At 37.6% G+C, this 19,284-nt stretch overlaps 1 protein-coding gene across 1 annotated transcript; it reads right to left on the bottom strand.

The window, feature by feature from the left end:
- Positions 1-9,206: 9,206 nt before the first annotated feature.
- LOC145805805 (uncharacterized) lies at positions 9,207-18,732 on the bottom strand. The gene is made up of 2 exons (XM_082901020.1): positions 18,584-18,732; positions 9,207-10,445 (listed from the first exon to the last, which is right to left on the bottom strand). The coding sequence occupies exon 2, from the start codon at positions 10,440-10,442 to the stop codon at positions 9,219-9,221; it is 1,224 nt and encodes a 407-aa protein (XP_082757146.1). The 5' UTR covers positions 10,443-10,445; positions 18,584-18,732; the 3' UTR covers positions 9,207-9,218.
- Between the last annotated feature and the right edge of the window lie 552 nt (positions 18,733-19,284).

Here is a 19,284-nt window from a genome sequence, read left to right as displayed (position 1 = left end):
CCCCATAAACTGAAATCAACTATACCACTGATATGAAGCATCCCTGCATAGTTTCACTGCAAGCACATACCAGGTAAAAGAGAGTCAAAACACCCCTATGAGATGGTAAGGTTACCCTGTCTTAGTTTTGTCATGAACTAGGGTTTCACTACTTCAATCAAGCGGTTTCACGCAATCCTATATTTGGGCGAGCATCTTGTCTTAAGTTTGGAACAGTCATTAAAAGGGGGTATCTCAGCAAGACTACCTAATATACCTCTCACATCTAACACCGAGAAGTGAAAGGAAGATCAAACAGTATAGCGGTAGTCCAAATCTAAGGGTTGTGTTCCCAACATGGCATAGCCCACGACCGGTCTGTCTTTTGGCAAGCTTTTGGGCAACTTTCCGGCAAACCGTCAAAGAATAGTAGATGGCAAACACAGTGACTTAAGCATACTAATGCAAATGCAATGCAAAGAACATATAAGTGTAGATAAAATTTCACATCATGAATTTCAAGTCAAGTTCTCTAATTCCCCAGCAGAGTCGCCATAAATTATAGCTCGACTTTTCGTGCTCCTTTCAGATACGACTAGCCCCACAGTTCGGGCTCTTATGGTTCTGAATTTGATTCCACAAGTGCAATGTGAAATAGATAAACACAAAAGAGTCCAAATCCGGCAAATCCTTTAGAAAATCGATTTTGAATCAAAATGCCAAAAATGAACTACTTTGCCATATACAGAATTGCCACCTATATATTTTTTGGGAAATCTAGGAAACTCGGGACTCGTGCCAAAGGCCACTTATCTGTCATCACCAAAGTTGTCTCGGCTCGAAAACTTAGGTACGAGAGGGGAAGGTCATAAATTAAGCACTCCCGTTCGCCCGATCAAGGATCAACTTCTATTAATCATGATGTGAATCTTATTTACATTATATGCTCTTGTTCTGATTATTAGACTAGTACTATGTGACACACACAAGTATAGACTAATTTGTAAAATTTGAAATATTTCGATTCATGTTTGTTTTGAAAAATGTTTGAATATGTACCACTTGAAAAAGTGATATCACATGCACATTACTCAAATTATCCCAATTCAAGCAATTAGCCTTCATCCACAGGCATTTAAGCAAGTATAGCAATTAAGCAATTAGCCTCGCAGTATCATGCTTGACATGGCAACAATCACACTCATGCAATATGCTAAAGCAATAAAATGCTTACCTAGTACTCCGAGGCAAGCCAAAACAAGCAAAATCATTAGAAAACATGCATGCTCCTAATTAATGCAATATAGCTGATGACTAATGCAACACATGCAAAGTACAATTAATAGACTCGGTTACTAATATGACATATGAATTAATTTGATAGCATACGGTTTAAACACGTATTCAACGAAGTAATAAAGGACAATGCTTGTTGTAATGATAAACCAAGCCTCGATGCATGCAAGACAAATGGATGCAAACATGGGAAATGCTAAAAGAAAGATGATATTCTAAACTACCCATTATAAGCAAGTAAATAAAAGGGAGAAAAACGTAGGGTTGGAAGACATACACACTTATTACAATTTGCCCTCGCACAAGAGGGTCTGAAAGAATAAACTAGCTAAGTTACTTAACTAATTATTACAACACGGAATTTAACTAATTACTCTAGCTAATTAAATAATTACAACATAATAATTAAGTAATCTAATTAATTAATTACAACACCAAGTTAACTAGATACTCTAGCTAACTAAATAATTACAACATACTAATTAATCACAATTACACAAATCTAACAGGCCCCGTGGAGCAAGGAATAACTTATGCATGCACATGATTTGCTCCTCCCCGAGAATGTCTTTGCACTATTTTTGAACCTTAACCTCTACTCTGCTCTGCTTTGCTAAAACAATGCACTGTCTAGTTGAGAAAAGTGGCCAACAGCCCAGAAGTAATGGTCAGCCGGCCACTAATGGTAGCCTGCCATCCAGTGAAAGTGGCCTGTCAGCCACCAATGTTCGTTCCCTTCTGCAGCAACAGAGAACAAACAAAGCACAAATAGAGCATCCTCAGGGGATGTTTGTACACCTTACCCCTTCTTATCATCAAACAGCTCAAAAGAGTGGTAAGTTTGATCCGCAAGCCATTAGTCGACGCAATTTCATTGCGTTATGACTTATGAACCAAGGGATACAATTTCAATAAATGCACAAGTAAAGACTCAAGAATCTCTTCCCTGTCATGGATTGATCAAAGGAAGTGGTTGACTTTGGAAACTTGAACCATTTCATCACTAACAAGTATGAAATGACTCAAGTTTTCATGTGTTCAATTAACGTCTGATTGAACACCAAATTGTTTATTATCTTGCATCATTTTTAGTCCTAATTTTATTACTTCATTTTAATTACCAATCATTCCTTAGTTCATTAAGTCCAAAAGTGAAGATTAAGTCCTCTAATGGAAAAAAGTACCAAACCAAGTGTTGTTTTAGGCATGAGAGAAGTGTCATGCCGTCGGTAATGAACCTCCAAAGGAATTAAACCATTAAACACAACAACCTCAATTTCAAGCTTAAACAAACAACTAGTTTGAAACAACTTTCAAAACAAAGAAAAAACCATGAAATGAGGAAGGTTGCAGAGGTGATTAAAGATGAATACAAGTATGGAAAGTAAGAAATAAATGCTATCAACTCAAATAAGTTGGCGGCTAAGGCCTAAACTACCAAATCTATGAGGACCATTACACTACAAGCATGCAATATAAAGCATAAATGACACAACCAGTCCAAAATAGTCGTAAAGTAAGCAAAAACAGTGTTGGAATTTACGTAAAAATAGTTAAAAGACTAAGCTAAAATAATGGAGAATTTAAGCTAGTAAACAAGCCAAAGGAGGGGTGGCTAACCCTTTCATTTTTGGGATCTCAAAACATGATTTTAGCCACTCAGAAAATCAGTATTTAAAAGCTAAAAAAAAGTAGACAAAGAGATGGGAAACACAAGTGTAAAGGCTTAGGAGATAAGGTGTAAAGAATGGTGGTTAACCCCTCTACCTTTAATAGCTTTAAACCACAAGTTTCAGGCCATAAAAATAGTCCAAAAATAGTTCAAAACCATGAAGAAAAGATGGGAGAGAAGTAGTATAGAGATGCTTAAAATTATACCTCTTCAAGCAAGGTTACTCTTTTGTTTACAAACTACAAAGCTTACACTCTCAATGGCTAAAATTTGGACTCAATAATCTTAGCAATGAGAGCTCCAATATTGGTTTAGGAAGTGTAGAGTGAGAGTGTATAGGTTTCAAGATAGAGATAGAGAGAGAATTTCAAGTTTTGGTCCCTTTGGAAATTTTTGTAACCTAAAAACATGAGGGAAAGTCAAGTATATATAGAAAAAATAGCCTCTCAGTTGAAAATATCTATATATAAACAGCTAGAGCATTTGGGAGAAAATTGGCACAAAATATCTGGGCTTTACACAAGTGGCCGGTAGGCCAGAAGTGGTGGCCTGCTGTCCACAAATAGTGGCCTGTTGGCCCCAAAAATCTGCTTCCAAGCCTAACTTTAAATGGGTATATCTCCTTCATCCGGACTCGATTTTAAGTGATTCTTGAGTTTAAATTGAAGCCCCATAAGTCTACTTTCCAATGATGGTAGCCTCACATCTAAATTCTAAGTATGAAAATAGATATGCCTATTTTAGTGAAGGTTTCTTATTTTTATCTTAACCAGATTGATGCCTAATTTCAAACGATCATATCTCTCTCATCCAGACTTGGCTTTAGGAGATTCTTGAGTCTAAATTGAAGCTCCGGAAGTCCACTTTCCAATGGTGGTGGCCTCACAACTAAAGTCTAAGTGTACAAAGAGATAAGCCTGATTTAGTGAAGGCTACTCAGTTCTCTTTTAACGGCTTCATGCTCAACTATTTCCCCAACTAGTTTTCTTCTCTCTCCTCCAATTTTCTTTAACTCCAAACCTATAAATAAGATGTTTTTAAATATTTTTCAAAGAGTCACATCTCTTCCATTTATCTCCACTTTGTCCTTGCTCAGTTTACCGAAAAGTGTAACTTTTTCAACGAAATGCGAGCCTTGGAACATTGTAGAAATATTTGGAAAAAGAGGGTTTTAAGGTCTAAAATAGTTTTGGTCTAAAATGGGGTGTAAGGTTGGCATTTAGAAGCTCTTCTTACTGAAGAAATTGAGCGATTGGACAGCGTAACTTTTCATTATCGAGTGATCAACCTGAGATGCCCAAGTCTTAAGGGCGGTAAAAAATGGGATGTTTTCATATATCAATACAATAAATGATCCAAAACTCCTTTCAAACATTGATGATTTGTTTGATTCATGATTTTGGATAGAAATTTTGTAAGGAAAAATGAAAATGTGTGTGAAATTAGGTAAAATCACATTTCACCTATCTTTTTCTTTTTTCTTTTCTCATTTCAAATTCTACCCAAATTCATGAATTAAGCATAACATAAAGTTCTGTACATATTTTCTATACTGAAAATTAATACTACCTTTTTAAATTGTGTACCATAAACTTTTATCACATATGTCTCTCCATACAATAATAATTGAAATTTATTTTGGTTGTTATCTCAAAGATTAGTTATAGAGTCAAAGAAAATGTGTAGGTCTTAAAATTTTAAATTAAAAAATTTATGTTAGAATTTTATCAAATGTAATTCTCTTAATATTTATAATTTTTTTTTATTGATTGATTAAAAGCACCGTAAACAATAATTATTTTTTTAATGATATTGAGTTATTAAAATATGATGTATTATAGGCTTAAACCAAGAATTATTATAAAAAAAAAAAAAAAAAACCGACTCGAATTAGATTTTCTAGGTTAATTTTTAATATTTAATCTAATATTGAAACCCTCAAACTTGCTCCTATCGGTCACAAGCCGATAAAGACAATTTTTAATGATTAGGTGAAGGTTACATTGGCATAAATATTGAGTCAAGTAATTTCTAGGTCACTTCTAATGCTTAGTCTAGCACCACAAGTCAATCATAATCCATTTTCACGTGCGAGTTATGACATACGATAATTTATAATTTTAAGTAGACAAATTTTGCGGCTTTACAAAATAAGAAAAATTAGTATATTAACAAATATAATTTACTGCTATCAGGTGGTAAATTAAAATTACGAAATGTATTTATATTTTATCATAAATATAATTTTTGTAATTTATTCTTTAATTCTTATCAATTAAATTATGACATGTATTAAGAACTTAGAACACACAATTAATGACATCATAATAAAATTTTTCTCTTATGTATAACTTTGATTAAAATGAATAAAATTTAATTGATTATAAATCATTTTTGCTAAATATTTTAAATAAATTTTATATTATTATTTTAATTTAGAAATTAATTTTTAATTATTTATTTATACCCGTGCATAGCACAGATAATATACTAGTACCAAAGTAATAGAATGGTAATATTTGAAATTTAATTTCTTTGTTATGACAAGATTTTTTTTTTTTCAATTATGAAAGGGCTAATTTAAGAATAAAAAGTTAAAATCCATGCACAAGCGTATAAAAATTAAGAAATAAGTTTGAACATGAGTGTTAATTTGACAAATTTATTTAAAATGTATTTACAGATTAAAATTAATTTTTATTAAACTCATTCATAAATTTAAATTTTATTTATAGCACAATATAATTTTACTATAAATAACGAGGAAACTAAATTTCACATTTTTTGACTTGATTAATTTTATATAATGTAATGTAATTTTACTTAACATAACTGTTTTGATGTGATTGATGAGATAAATACATAATTTTGAATTTGATTAATATTTCTAAATTTATCAATTTCATTAACACATTCTTCAAGACAATTTAAACAATTATACTATTTTACTTATAAGACGTCCACTTTTAATGGAAGCCCAGCAAATATATCAAATATCTTAACCATATGATACATGTCATATTATTAACTCATATTATGTATAATATCACTAATAGACTTAACTTAAGTAAGTATAGTGATAATGAAAAAAATTCTATCACAATTTAATTGTGAATACATAATTCACTGCATTTTTTGTATTAGGAATATTTTTCATAATTGAAAAAATTAAAATTCTAAGTTGATTAGACTTGAATATATTTAATAAAAACAAATAAATAAAATTCAAGTAATCAATTAATAATGCTATTTTTCTTTTTATAATTTGTGATTAACAATACTTAATTTCTTTAATATTAAATAAAGAATGCGATTTGATCTGGATCAGATTGGTTTGCAATTTTTTTTCGATTTTTCTACTCAACCCTAAGTGTAACGTTGAAACATAAATAATAAACTATTTAAATTTTTATAAAAAAAATATAATTAAAATTTTTTTTTGTGCATAGCACGGGTTTACCGCTATTTTTTAAAAAAAATTTGAACACAAAAATTTTGAAAAGGTAATTTTTTGATTTCTTAAAACTTTTTATATCCTTCTGCATTAACTAGACTATAAAAATAAAATGTAAAAAATGACACAAATTTTAAAAAAAAAAATTTAACTAAAAGTAAGAAATTTTTTAGGTGAATCTCTAATGTGGCATTATTGGGCACTTTGTCAAGAATACCAAGCAAGGCAAGGAATACAAAAAATATTATCAAACATTTACACGAGGGTGAGACCCACACCCATTAGTAGAATGTTTGGGGTTTCAAAATAATTGTCAATAATATTTTGAAAATATCTAATATCTTTTATTTATTTTTATTGTACCTTAAGAAGACTCAAAGACATATAATTGTTATATAACTCTCTTTTTTCTTTTAACATCTCACAAGCAAGAAGAATGTGAATGTCATCAACTTTTTATTCGTGGTTCTCCTAATGACAATTTTTAGAGTTCTCAATAAAATACATATAATGTGGAAATATTTATAATTTTAAATATTTTTTTATATATCTCAAAATATTTTTGCAGATTTTTTTATGTATTTTTCAAATAAATTTTAATATATTTTTTTACATATTTTTTAACATTAACAACAATAAATTGTTTTTAGTATTTTAAATGGTCAAGTTGGCCTAACTAGGCAACTTTTTGAGGTGGAAGGTGTTTTACATGCTTGGCAAGAGCCAATGTACACTTCCTTCACGTTTGTTTATGATTGAATTAGGTTGACCAAATATTTGAAAAGATAATGAAGATCATATATAAAGAATTTCTAAAACACTATACAATGGTTCAAACTTTTACATAATTTAAAATCAAAAAAGAAAACTACATAATTACATGGCTAGGGTTTCATCAAAACCCTAGAAAAGAAGACTACCCACTCATGGAGGAGTGGAAGGAAGTAGAAAGAGAAGGAATCACCATGGGAGACATCCTTGAAGCTTTTTGTTTCTTCCTCTTTTTCAAACCCTAGCCTCCCTCTTTAGGTCAAAACAATTTCAGAACCCTAATCCAGCCTTTTTCTTGTCTTTTTATGCTTCCAATCTCGTCCAAACAGGTTTAAAACGTCGGTTTGACTTTCCCAGAAAAAGTCAACGCACGTGCGGGAAAAGTCAACGCACGTGCGGGAAAGTCAACTCTGCCCAAATTCTGACTTTTTGCTCATTTTATGCTCCGACGATGTATAACCTGATTGACACTCAACACACATAAAATATACAGTTTGACCAACAAGTGAAGTTAAGAGATTCTAATTAACGGCCTCAATGATGTACATTTCAGCCTTAATCACATCCCCCAACTTACTACTTGCTAGTCCTCAAGCAAGTAAAATAAAAAAACATTAAACAAAATCTATCTATTTCCTCTTTCGTGGGAAAACGGTTGCATTTAGCATATGCAACAAGCCTTTAAACCACAAGGTGACCCCAGGTGGACGAGTAAAGTCTCGTGAGGGTTTCCAGAAATGATACCCACAAACATTAACATATTCATATATACTCAACAACAAATGACCACACTACTCCACCTAACAATCAACTTATGTGCCACTACAGTGTGATATTGAGACATCATGAGTCATTAAAGGCACAGTGGACATGCATGAAGGAACCTATTGAGTCAAAACCACAATTCAGTTAATACAAAAGTAAAGTTCCCTATACTTGTGCATGCTAGTAGACAAGTCATGAGTACCCTTGGTGTAAAGTGCAATCTCCATATTAGTTAACTATCCACTATAATAGCCCAGTGTAACTCATAATAACACCCAACATATACAGAAAAACTAACCTGTTGCAGCCAAGATTCTCAAAGTTTTTTTTTTTTTTTTTTTTTTTTTTTTTTTTTTTTTTTTTTTTTTTTAACGACTGTGCAATGTCTTGATCCCTTAAGCTTTCTAATCAACCCGTGTAACGAGCATTGGGCCAATGACTCCCAAACCAGATGGTTTTAGGGCACTAGGTGTAAAGACACCCCTATGGGCTTAATAACTCGAGTTGAAAAGGCTACGAATCCGAACAAATCATTCTTCTTATTTTTCCTTAACTGTGCAATGTCTAAGTCCCTTAAGCTTTCTAATTAACCCATGTAGCAAGTTTTGGGCCAATGACTCCCAAACCAGACGGTTTTAGGGCACTAGGTGTAGAGACACCCTTACGGGCTTAATAACTCAAGTTAAAAAGGCTACGGACCCAAACTAGTCAAGTTTTTTTCTTTTTTTTTTTTTTTTTAAAGAATCTTGGCTCCTCATTTATTCTTTTCTGTAACTCTAACTATTATCAATGATGTACACCAGGGATTATAATAAAAAGATCACTGCTATGATAGTGTGCTCATGTGAATTAAGGCATACTCATGACAAGTGTACTAAAATCACAAACACAAACAACTCTCCTCGTGCAAACATGGCATGCAAGTATCTACCCAATAAATCCTTTTCATACAAGTCTACTATGATCTCCAAATAACATATGCAAATATCATCACCCTACTAGCAAAAAGTCACATCAGGTGAAGTAATGCAGTCAAGTGAAACAGGTATAAGCATGAATTATGAGCCAAATAGGAATGCACAAAATAAAATATAACCCTCATCCCCCAACTTGAATATGACATTGTCCTCAATGGAAAAGTAAAGAGAAATGAGAGAAAATTACCAGAATTGTAGGTGCACATCCAGACAGGCAGAGAGTAACATATACACACTTCACTTTTTTTTTGAAAAGATAATGAAAAATAAAAATAAAAGAGACAAAGCAAGATACAGGCGGGTACTAGGGAGAAGCCGGTGGTGGTGGTGGTGGTGGGAAATGTTGGGCAAACAAGGCTTGCATCAAAGCGCGCGTCTCGAAGGCATTATCCTGACCCTGTTGCTGGATGGCGAGGTTGTCGGCGTGGAGCTGATCGAAACGCGCCTGAGAATAGTCGCGAAAAGCCTGGAAATCCGTGCGCAACTCCATGAGACTCTGGTGGTGATCACGAAGAGTATGATGGACCTGATCGACAGAGTGCTGAAGCTGTAAGTACTCCTCGCGAGTCATGTAGAGGGGGTCCCCTTGGGGAGGCACAGGGGGAACAAGATGAGCTGGGTGGTCATGGACGGGGTCCTGGGCCTCATCAACCGGGGCACCTACCGGCTGTGGGATGCGAGATATGCTGTGCTGCCATTCCCGCTGGCCGAATGTCGGATACCCTCTATCAATCTCCTCATCCTCAGCAATGGGGAGGTGGTTCAGCGCAAACACAAGTGTCAACAAATTGGCGAATGGTAGGGGCCAAGTCAGGTTCTGCAGAGGAGTAGGCCGAACTGCCTCCCGTAGAAATTTCTGCAAATGCAGCAAAATGAAATCCTCAAGCGGGACCTGATAGCCAAGCTGATACCCGTGTAAAACCTGCACAAACTCCAAACGGCGCTCAGCTCGATGCCCAAGTGGAAGGACATTCTTATGGACTACGGAATCAAGGAGAAGCAAGCGGCTAGGTAGCTTGCTTCGCCGCAAGCATGTGAAACTGTGGTCACCGTGGGCTCCCGGGAAGTATTGCTGGATGAGGCGAGGTACGGGTTGGCGATCCTCAACTTCCAGGAAAGGCTGATCTTCCGGTTTGGCGAAAAACTCTAACACTTTGGCAATCATGGCCGAGGTGATGTGAACAACATGACCATCAATGTCAGAGAGCAGTCCAACCGCAGTGGGTGTCTCATGCAGGTTCTGGTAGAATAATCGGACCAAGCGAGGATAAGTGGGCGCTGTCACAGCACAAATGCCCAACTGTTGCCGGAGTCGGAGCTGCTCAACCGCCCAAGTAGTATCCTCGTCCTGCTGAAAAAATGGCAGGTTGAACTGTGTGAGCTTATGAAGAGGCCGTGAAGCCCACTCCGGCCGGGGCAAGTCTCCTGGTAGTGGGGGCGAGGATGGTGGTGATGATGGTGGTGGTGGCGTCGAAGAGGAGGCACCCCTGGCCTTTTTGGAGGCCCGAGCAGTGACACGGCGACTCATATCCTGCACACACCAACAAGAAATACAGATACCCGTAAAACCAGCATGAGAATCAACTAAATGATGAAAGAACAAATTTGCCCATTAATGTACCACATGCAATTCCCATTTCCCCCCCCCCCCCCCCCCTTTTTTTTTTTGTAAAAACGAAATTAATGAATTAAATAAATGAAGTAACATGTCATGAAATTAAATTACTAAACTATAAAATAAACTAAACTAAACTAGACTATAAAATAACTAAACTACAAAATAGACTAAATTATAGAATCAAACAACCAAAACTAAACATGTTTATTTATTTATTTATTTATTTTTATTTTTACTTTTTTTTTGTTTTTATTTATTTATTTAATTTTTTTTTTGAAGAGAAGAAAATTAAATAAAATTTCAGAAAACAAAACAAAATAAAATATAAATTAAACTACTTAGTACTTATATGAACAATGACATCATAGAATAAGATTAAAAGAAAATCATTAACTACACAAGTAAAAAAAAATAAAATAAAATAAAACTAAAACTAAAGTTCACTAACTAATTAAATTATCCCAGAATCACTACGACGCAATTAAACTAAACAAATATAATAAATAAGAAAAAACTAAATTAGGAGTAGTGTTAGTACCAATATTTGTGAGGTTTTTTTTTTTTTTTTTTTTTTTTTTTTTTTTTTTTTTTTTTTTTTGCGCACATGCGGGAGTCAAGCCGCACGTGCGGCCTCATCTTTCTCCTTAGCCGAGCTTGAGTCTGGTTTGCGTCCTGTTTTTTTTTTTTTTTTTTTTTTTTTTTTAAAGAAACTAACAAACATGCATTCTAAAAATAATAATAGGCATAAAAAAAATAAAAATAAAAATAAAAATAAATAAATAAATAAAAGAAAAGAAACTAACAAACATGCATTCTAACAAACATGCATTCTAAGATTTTTTTTATTATTATTTTTTATTTTTTTTACACTAGATCCAGATAAAATAAATAAATAAATAAATCAAAAATGTTACAAAATAATTTCTACTTTCACAAATCTATGCAAAAGAAAGAAAAGAAGAAAAAGAAAAATTTACCTTGAAAAAGTGGAGAAAGAGAGAAAAAGAATAGAGGTTCGCCGGAAAAAATGGTGGTCGCCGGAGTTTCGCCGGACGGAGAGGGAAGTGGTGCCGGCGGTGAGATGATGGTGGCGAGGAAGAAGAAAGAAGAAGAAAAGGAAAGAAGAAGAAGAAGAAGAAAAAAAAGAAGAAGATGGGTTTGTGGGGATAAGAGAGAGAGAGAGAGAGAGAGAGAGAGATCTGAGAGTGTGAGAGTGATTGGGAGACAGAGAGAGAGTAGATAAGATGGGTTTATGTGAAGATTTTTTTTTTTTGGTACGAAAATTAAAAATAAAAATAACAAAAAAACAAAATGAAAATAAATAAAAAATATAGTAAATGAAAATAATAAGAAAACAAAACAATTTTTTTTTTTTTTTTTTTTTATAATTTTTCCACCCCGCACGTGCGGGAGTCAAGGCCGCACGTGCGGCGATTCCATCCCGAGCTTCTCTTTTTTTTTTTTAATTTCTTCGTCCCGCACGTGCGGGAGTCAAGCCGCACGTGCGGCTGTTCAACGCACGTCCCTCCGCACCTGCATATTTAGCAGAGTGCGAGGCTGAAGTTTTTGAATTTTCCCGCACGTGCGGGGCCCAAGCCGCACGTGCGGCGATTTCAAATCCGTTTTTTTTTTTTTTTTTTTTTTTGTGCAAATCGGCGTCCCGCACGTGCGGGAGTCAAGCCGCACGTGCGGCTTGGTCAAAGTTCATCCCACCGCACCTGCTTATTTAGCAGAGTGCTGTGCCCAATTTTCCCGCACGTGCGGGGCCCAGGCCGCACGTGCGGCGATTTCAAATTTTTTTTTTTTTTTTTTAAATGATCAAGTATAAACATAGAAAATAAACATGAAAGCATGGTTTTAAACACTGAAAATAAACATTTCTACTTTTAATTGACATCCGGAATAAATATAGCACAAAAGAATATAACGGAATGCCCACTAAAGGTATAATCTTCACGCGAAAACCACGGGTACTACTTTTCTCCCTAACTGTATTTGTAACTTTCCCTATTCTCCAACAAGGTGACAGACTAGGTTGATTTGGTATCCAGAATCGAGGCGCATAAAGCTACCTCAATCTATGGGGCTGCCATATAGAGTTCAAGCCGAGGTAGTTTTGAAGCAATCTCCACACTCCTGGGTATTTAAACCAGACTTTAGTCTCGAAAATCCCAAACCTTTGTGTTCTAGGCTTTGCCATTCGAACTCTAGTTTCCACCGTCTTAGTTGGTCTCCTAGGAACTCACTACAAACACAGTTAGGTGGCTATACCAGACCGTCAGATGCCGTTCGGGCACAGCAAATACCAAAGGAATTACACCTTTAGAGGATTTAAAGTCTCCTAGACACAAGTAAAGCATAACGAGAACACAGAAAAACAAAATAGCATAGAAGGGAAAGAAAAGAGAACAAGAAATCAATTTATCAATCATAGTAAAATGGGTCCATCAAGGCAATGGACTCAATCATATCCCCATTCCCAATCCCCTCTATATATGGTTTCAATCTTTGGCCATTCACTTTGAAAGTGTGGCCAGTTTTTGGATTCCGCACCTCAATGGCGCCATGACTAAATGCCTCAACAACCTCAAAAGGGCCATCCCATCTTGATCTTAGCTTACCCGGAAAGAGTCTCAATTTTGAATTAAAAAGCCACACTTTTTGGTCGGGTTCAAAAGATTTTCTATTAATGTGCTTGTCATGGAATTCCTTAGTCCGAGCTTTAAAAACTCTCGAACTCTCATATGCATCATTTCGGATTTCCTCCAGCTCATTGAGTTGCAATTTCCGATTGAGCCCAGCCGCGGCCATATCGAAGTTAAACTTCTTTATGGCCCACAATGCTCGATGCTCAAGTTCAACCGGGAGATGACAAGTTTTGCCAAACACTGCCCTATATGGTGACATCCCAATGGGTGTCTTATAAGCAGTGCGGTAAGCCCATAATGCATCAATTAACCGTTGTGACCAATCTTTCCTATCCGGTCTCACCGTTTTCTCAATTATGTGCTTTATCTCCCTATTCGAGACTTCTACTTGGCCACTAGTTTGAGGGTGGTATGGAGTGCCAACTTTATGAGTGATAGAGTATTTCTTAACTACCGACTCAAAGAACCGGTTACAAAAATGTGTACCCTGATCACTTATTATGGCTCTAGGAAACCCAAAACGACTAAAGATATTTTCATGCAAAAATTTGATTACCACTCTATGATCGTTTGTTCGGGTAGCTATTGCCTCCACCCACTGCGACACATAATCTACTGCCAAGAGAATGTACTCAAACCCGAACGACGACGGGAACGGGCCCATAAAATCAATTCCCCAAACATCAAATATTTCTACCACAAGAATAGGGGACATTGGCATCATGTCACGCCGAGACATCGAACCCATTTGCTGACAGCGCAAACAAGTTCTACAAAATTGATGGGCATCTTTAAAAATTGTGGGCCAATAAAACCCGCTTTGTAAAATCTTGGCGGCCGTTTTATGCCCACTAAAATGACCGCCACATGCAGAAGAATGACAAAATGTAAGAATGCTATGCACCTCACTCTCCGACACACACCGTCGGATCACCTGGTCGGAGCAATATTTAAACAACTCCGGATCTTCCCAAAAGTAATACCTGACCTGTGAAAAGAATCGGTCTTTGTCTTGCTTAGACCAATTCTGCGGAGTTTGCCCAATGGCCAAGTAATTCACAATATGTGCAAACCACGGGGGGCTCGCTTGTGACAGCTCAAAAAGTTGTTCGTCCGGAAACGAATCATGCAAAATAAGAGGGTCACTATTATACTCAATGAGGATTCGGGAGAGATGATCCGCCACCACATTCTCAGATCCTTTCTTATCACGGATCTCTAAATCAAATTCCTGAAGTAACAAAATCCATCTAATCAACCTAGGTTTGGTCTCTTTCTTAGATAGTAAATACCGCAAAGCGGCATGATCAGTGAAGACTATGTCCTTGGAACCTAGGAGATAAGACCGGAATTTGTCTAAGGCAAAGACCACAGCTAGCAACTCTTTCTCGGTAGTAGTGTAGTTCAATTGAGCATCCGAGAGAGTGCGACTAGCATAATATATAGCAAATGGTGCCTTATTGACCCTTTGGCCCAACACAGCCCCGACAGCATAATCGGAAGCATCACACATGATTTCAAAAGGAAGAGACCAATCTGGTGATTTCATGATTGGGGCGGTGGTCAAAGCCATTCTTAGTGTTTCGAATGCCTTTAAGCATGCTTCATCAAAGACAAAAGGCGCATCCTTAACTAGTAAACTGCACAGAGGACGTGATATCTTACTAAAGTCTTTGATGAACCTACGGTAAAAACCCGCATGCCCTAGGAAAGACCTAATTTGACGCACGGAATTGGGTGGAGGAAAGCCTGCAATGAGGTCAACCTTAGCCTTATCAACTTCTATACCTCGAGGGGACACAATGTGTCCCAACACTATACCCTCACAAACCATAAAATGGCTCTTTTCCCAACTCAAGATTAGATTTGCCTCAGTACATCGTTCTAACACTCTAGTAAAGTTCCTAAGGCATTCCTCAAAAGACGGTCCAAACACCGAAAAGTCATCCATAAAAACCTCTAAGAATTTCTCCACCATGTCGGAGAAAATGGCCATCATACACCGTTGAAAAGTCGCCGGTGCATTACACAGCCCAAAGGGCATGCGCCTGTAGGCAAAAGTGCCAAAAGGGCATGTGAATGTGGTCTTTTCCTAGTCAGCGGGGTACACCGGGACTTGATTATACCCCGAATAGCCATCAAGAAAACAATAGAAACCCTGCCCCGCTAACCGCTCTAGGATTTGGTCAATGAAAGGTAAGGGAAAATGGTCCTTCCTAGTCGAGGAATTTAGTCTCCTATAATCAATGCACACTCGCCACCCAGTAGTGGTCCGTGTGGGGACTAACTCTCCTCCTTCATTCTCAACAACAGTGATGCCCGATTTCTTGGGCACTACTTGTGTGGGACTTACCCACTTGCTATCTGAGATGTGATATATAATACCCGCATCCAACAATTTCAAAACCTCCTTCTTCACCACCTCTTTCATGTTAGGATTCAGTCTCCGTTGCATCTCGCAAGAAGGTTTGGTGTCCTCCTCTAGGTGTATATAATGCATGCACATGGAGGGATCTATCCCTTTCAAATCAGCCACTGACCACCCTATAGCACTCCGATGTGCCACGAGAACACTCATTAACTGACTCTCCTGCGCTGCAGTCAAGTCAGATGCAATGATGACCGGTAAAGTATCTTGGGGCCCTAAAAATGCATACTTGAGTGTGGCCGGAAGTGGCTTCAACTCAAGTGTAGGTGGTGTGACCAAAGAAGGTGTGGCAGGCTCTCTCGACAGAGGAGGAAGTGACTCAAACCGGGCTTTCCATGGAGGAAAATCCAGTGTAGAAGAAGAATTAAGCAAGACATTCACCTCCTCAACTGACCCATCTATATCAAAATTTTCAAACCCAAAATGAGCTAGACAAGCCTCCAAAGGGTCCTCTACAAGAATGGAGGGCAAAGCCTCCTCAACAATCTCATCCACAACATCCACTAATAAGCACTCCTCTCTCTCATGAGGTTGTTGTGATGCTTGGAAAACATTAAGTTTCACTTGCATGTTACTAAATGAAACTTCCATAACCCCGGTCCGACAATTAATGCATGCATTGGCCGTAGCCAAGAAAGGTCGACCCAAAATCACCGAGATTTGTTTCCTCGAACTGGCTACCGGTTCCATATCTAATACCAAAAAATCAACAGGGAAGTAGAACCTATCAACCTTAACTAGCACATCCTCAATCATGCCACGTGGCACTTTGAGGGACCGGTCAGCCAACTGAAGAGTAACAGTAGTGGGCTTCAACTCGCCAAGCCCAAATTCCTCGTACACAGAGTACGGCAACAAATTAACACTAGCCCCTAAATCCAATAAGGCCCTATCAATGAAGTGGTCCCCTATAATGCATGCAATAGTTGGGGCACCTGGGTCCTTAAGCTTATGAGGTGTGTCATTCAACAAGATGGAGCTTACTTGCTCCGTGAGTAGGACCTTTTGGGACACATGTGTCCTAGATTTACGCTTTTGCGTACAAAGGTCCTTCAGAAATTTGGCATATGATGGTACTTGCTTAATCGCCTCCAACAGGGGAAGGTTGATTTTTACCTGTTTAAAGACCTCCATCATTGCCTCCATAGATGCCGCCTTCTTATTAAAAGGAGACGGTGTATCAAGGCACTAGGGAAAGGGTGCCTTAGGCACATATGGAGTGCTAGGGACTAACTCATCCCTCTTAAGTGTTTCCCCCTCACCCTTGCTCTCACTTGGTGAACCACCGTGGTCACCCTTCCTAACTCTAGTTACATCAGACGCAACAGATTGAGGCTCTAACTCCCTACCACTTCTTAGAGCAACCACCGCCTGCACTTGCTCATGTTGCTTACCATTCCCACCCGAACTCTCTGCCCCGTATTGTCCCTTAGGGTTAGCCACAGTTTGACTTGGTTATTTTCCCTCCTCTCTCCGATTCATGTTGTTAGCCATTTGACCCAATTGCGTCTCTATCTTGGCAATAGAGTGAGTGTGGGAGTGAACTATCGGTGCTAACCCCTTAAGTTCTGAAAGAACTTCCAACACCTGAGTCTCAAAGGCAGAGTTGCCCTGAGGGACAGGCGGGGGTTGTGGTTGACGGTATGGTTGTGGGGGTCTATACGGTTGCGGTGGTCAGTAAGATGATTGGTTGGCAAAATTATTGAAATGCTGCCTTGGTGGTGGCGGATTGTAAGAAGTGCCTTGTGAAGGGGGCCTCCATGAGAAATTAGGGTGATTTCTCCATCCCGGATTATATGTGTTGGAGTATGGGTTATTACCTGGGTTGGAGAATCCTTGAGCCGCATTCACATGCTCTTGGACTAACTCCGGAAATTGTGATGCCGAAGGGCACTCACTCAAGTCATGAGCAGGGCTCGCACAAATAACACATGCCTCGTGAAATTGAGGCTGATCATGTTGGGTAGGAGCATGTCCCGTAGCTAATAATTGGTCAATCTTGCGGGACAATGCCTCTACTTGTTGGGCTAACTCTAGGTTTTGCCCGACCTCATAAATGCCCCCTCTTTTCGGGGCTCCAACCATGGGTTGCCGGACTTGCCGGACTGCGGAGGCATGGTGAAGGGAATTATCACTTAGGTTCTCAAACAATTGCCATGCCTCGGCATCATTTTTAGACATAAATGTCCCACCACAGGACGAATCCACCATTTGGCGGTGTGGCTCAGTTAAGCCATAATAAAATGTTTGAACAAGTTGCCAATTAGGCACTTGGTGGTGGGGACACTGTTGGAGAAGGTCTCGAAGTCTTTCCCAAGTCTCATGGAATTGCTCGCCATCCATTTGAGCAAAGTTTGTGATGGCTCGCCTAAGTTGGTTGGTTTTACCTATGGGAAAATACTTTTCCAAGAACCGTTGCTGTAATTGGTCCCAAGTTGTGATTGAATTAGCAGGTAAAGAATTTAGCCAGTGTTTGGCTTTATCCTTTAACGAGAATGGAAACAATCTCAACATTAAGGCCTCATTTGTGAAATTCTGGATCCTTACTGTCGAGCAAATTTCCAGAAATTCATTCAAATGCTTATAAGGGTCATCATGAGTTAGTCCATGGAATGATGGGAGCATTTGTATAGTGCTGGACTTGATCTCATAATGAGCAGCAGTGGTGTTGGGCAATTGGATGCATGATGGTGATGTATATACAGTGGGTGTAAAATAATCCTTAAGTGTCCGGTTAGGCTCATTCGAGATATTAGGATCTGCCATCTCTAATGGCTCAATGTATGAATATTCAAGCCTAGGAATACGGGCAGAGGTCCTAAGTCTCCTAAGGGTCCTTTCTAGTTCAAGGTCCAAACTCCACAATTCAGGGCGATAAGAACGACGCCCGTGCATACACTACCCAAACACACACAACAAGTTCCGACTCTGTGCACTAAGTATGAAAGCAAAATACCAAAGGAAGAAATACTCACAGCGGTTTAACGAAAACGCTTTACTCGTCTTACGGATGGTTGACGTGTAGACGTTGTCCCCAACCTCTGTTTGAGCTTTGACTTCTGTTTTAGCACTTTGGTGCTTTGCTTGTGAGTGTTTGCTTCTGTTTACTCACTTTAGCACTGCGGTTTTTTTTTAAAAACTCAGCTGCGCTCCGCTTGCACTTCAGTGATAGCTCCAATTTCAAACACTCTGCACACTTAGCAACACCAAAAGCATAAAATCCTAAACTAAAAAAATTAAAATAAGAATGTAACTTTAAATTAACTAATTTCGCCAGAAGTCCCCGGCAACGGCGCCAAAATTTTATGGGTCGTTGAACACACCAAAATTTAATACTAAACTATACCAAATTCTATCAGAATAATGGCAAGTCCAGGTATCGATCCACAGGGACTATTGTGAAATTAAACTAATTTAATTGTTAAATTCTTAAATTAATTTTGATAAAAAGATTGAATGATCATAACCTAATTTAATAACAAATAAATTAAACTAAGGAATTAAATTATCAATAATAAATGAAATTGGGTTTACTAAATTGGGGAAAAATCCTAGGGTAGAGAATTCACCACTAACCACATAATTAGGGTTTCCAATTGAAATTAATTATGCTATGGTTTGAACGAATTAATGCTTCACAACTACAAGCTCAAAGCATTTAACAAGAAGATTATCA

The sequence above is a fragment of the Camellia sinensis genome, chromosome 13 (assembly GCF_055761805.1).
Source record: "Camellia sinensis isolate YWXY chromosome 13, ASM5576180v1, whole genome shotgun sequence".
Lineage (NCBI taxonomy): Eukaryota > Viridiplantae > Streptophyta > Magnoliopsida > Ericales > Theaceae > Camellia > Camellia sinensis.
Note: the sequence above shows the minus strand (reverse complement) of the source record. Positions and strands in the feature narration are given on the sequence as shown.

Bases quoted from the DNA above. Each gene is read 5' to 3' on its own strand.
- LOC145805805 (XM_082901020.1), bottom strand. From the start codon at position 10,442: ATGAGTCGCCGTGTCACTGCTCGGGCCTCCAAAAAGGCCAGGGGTGCC.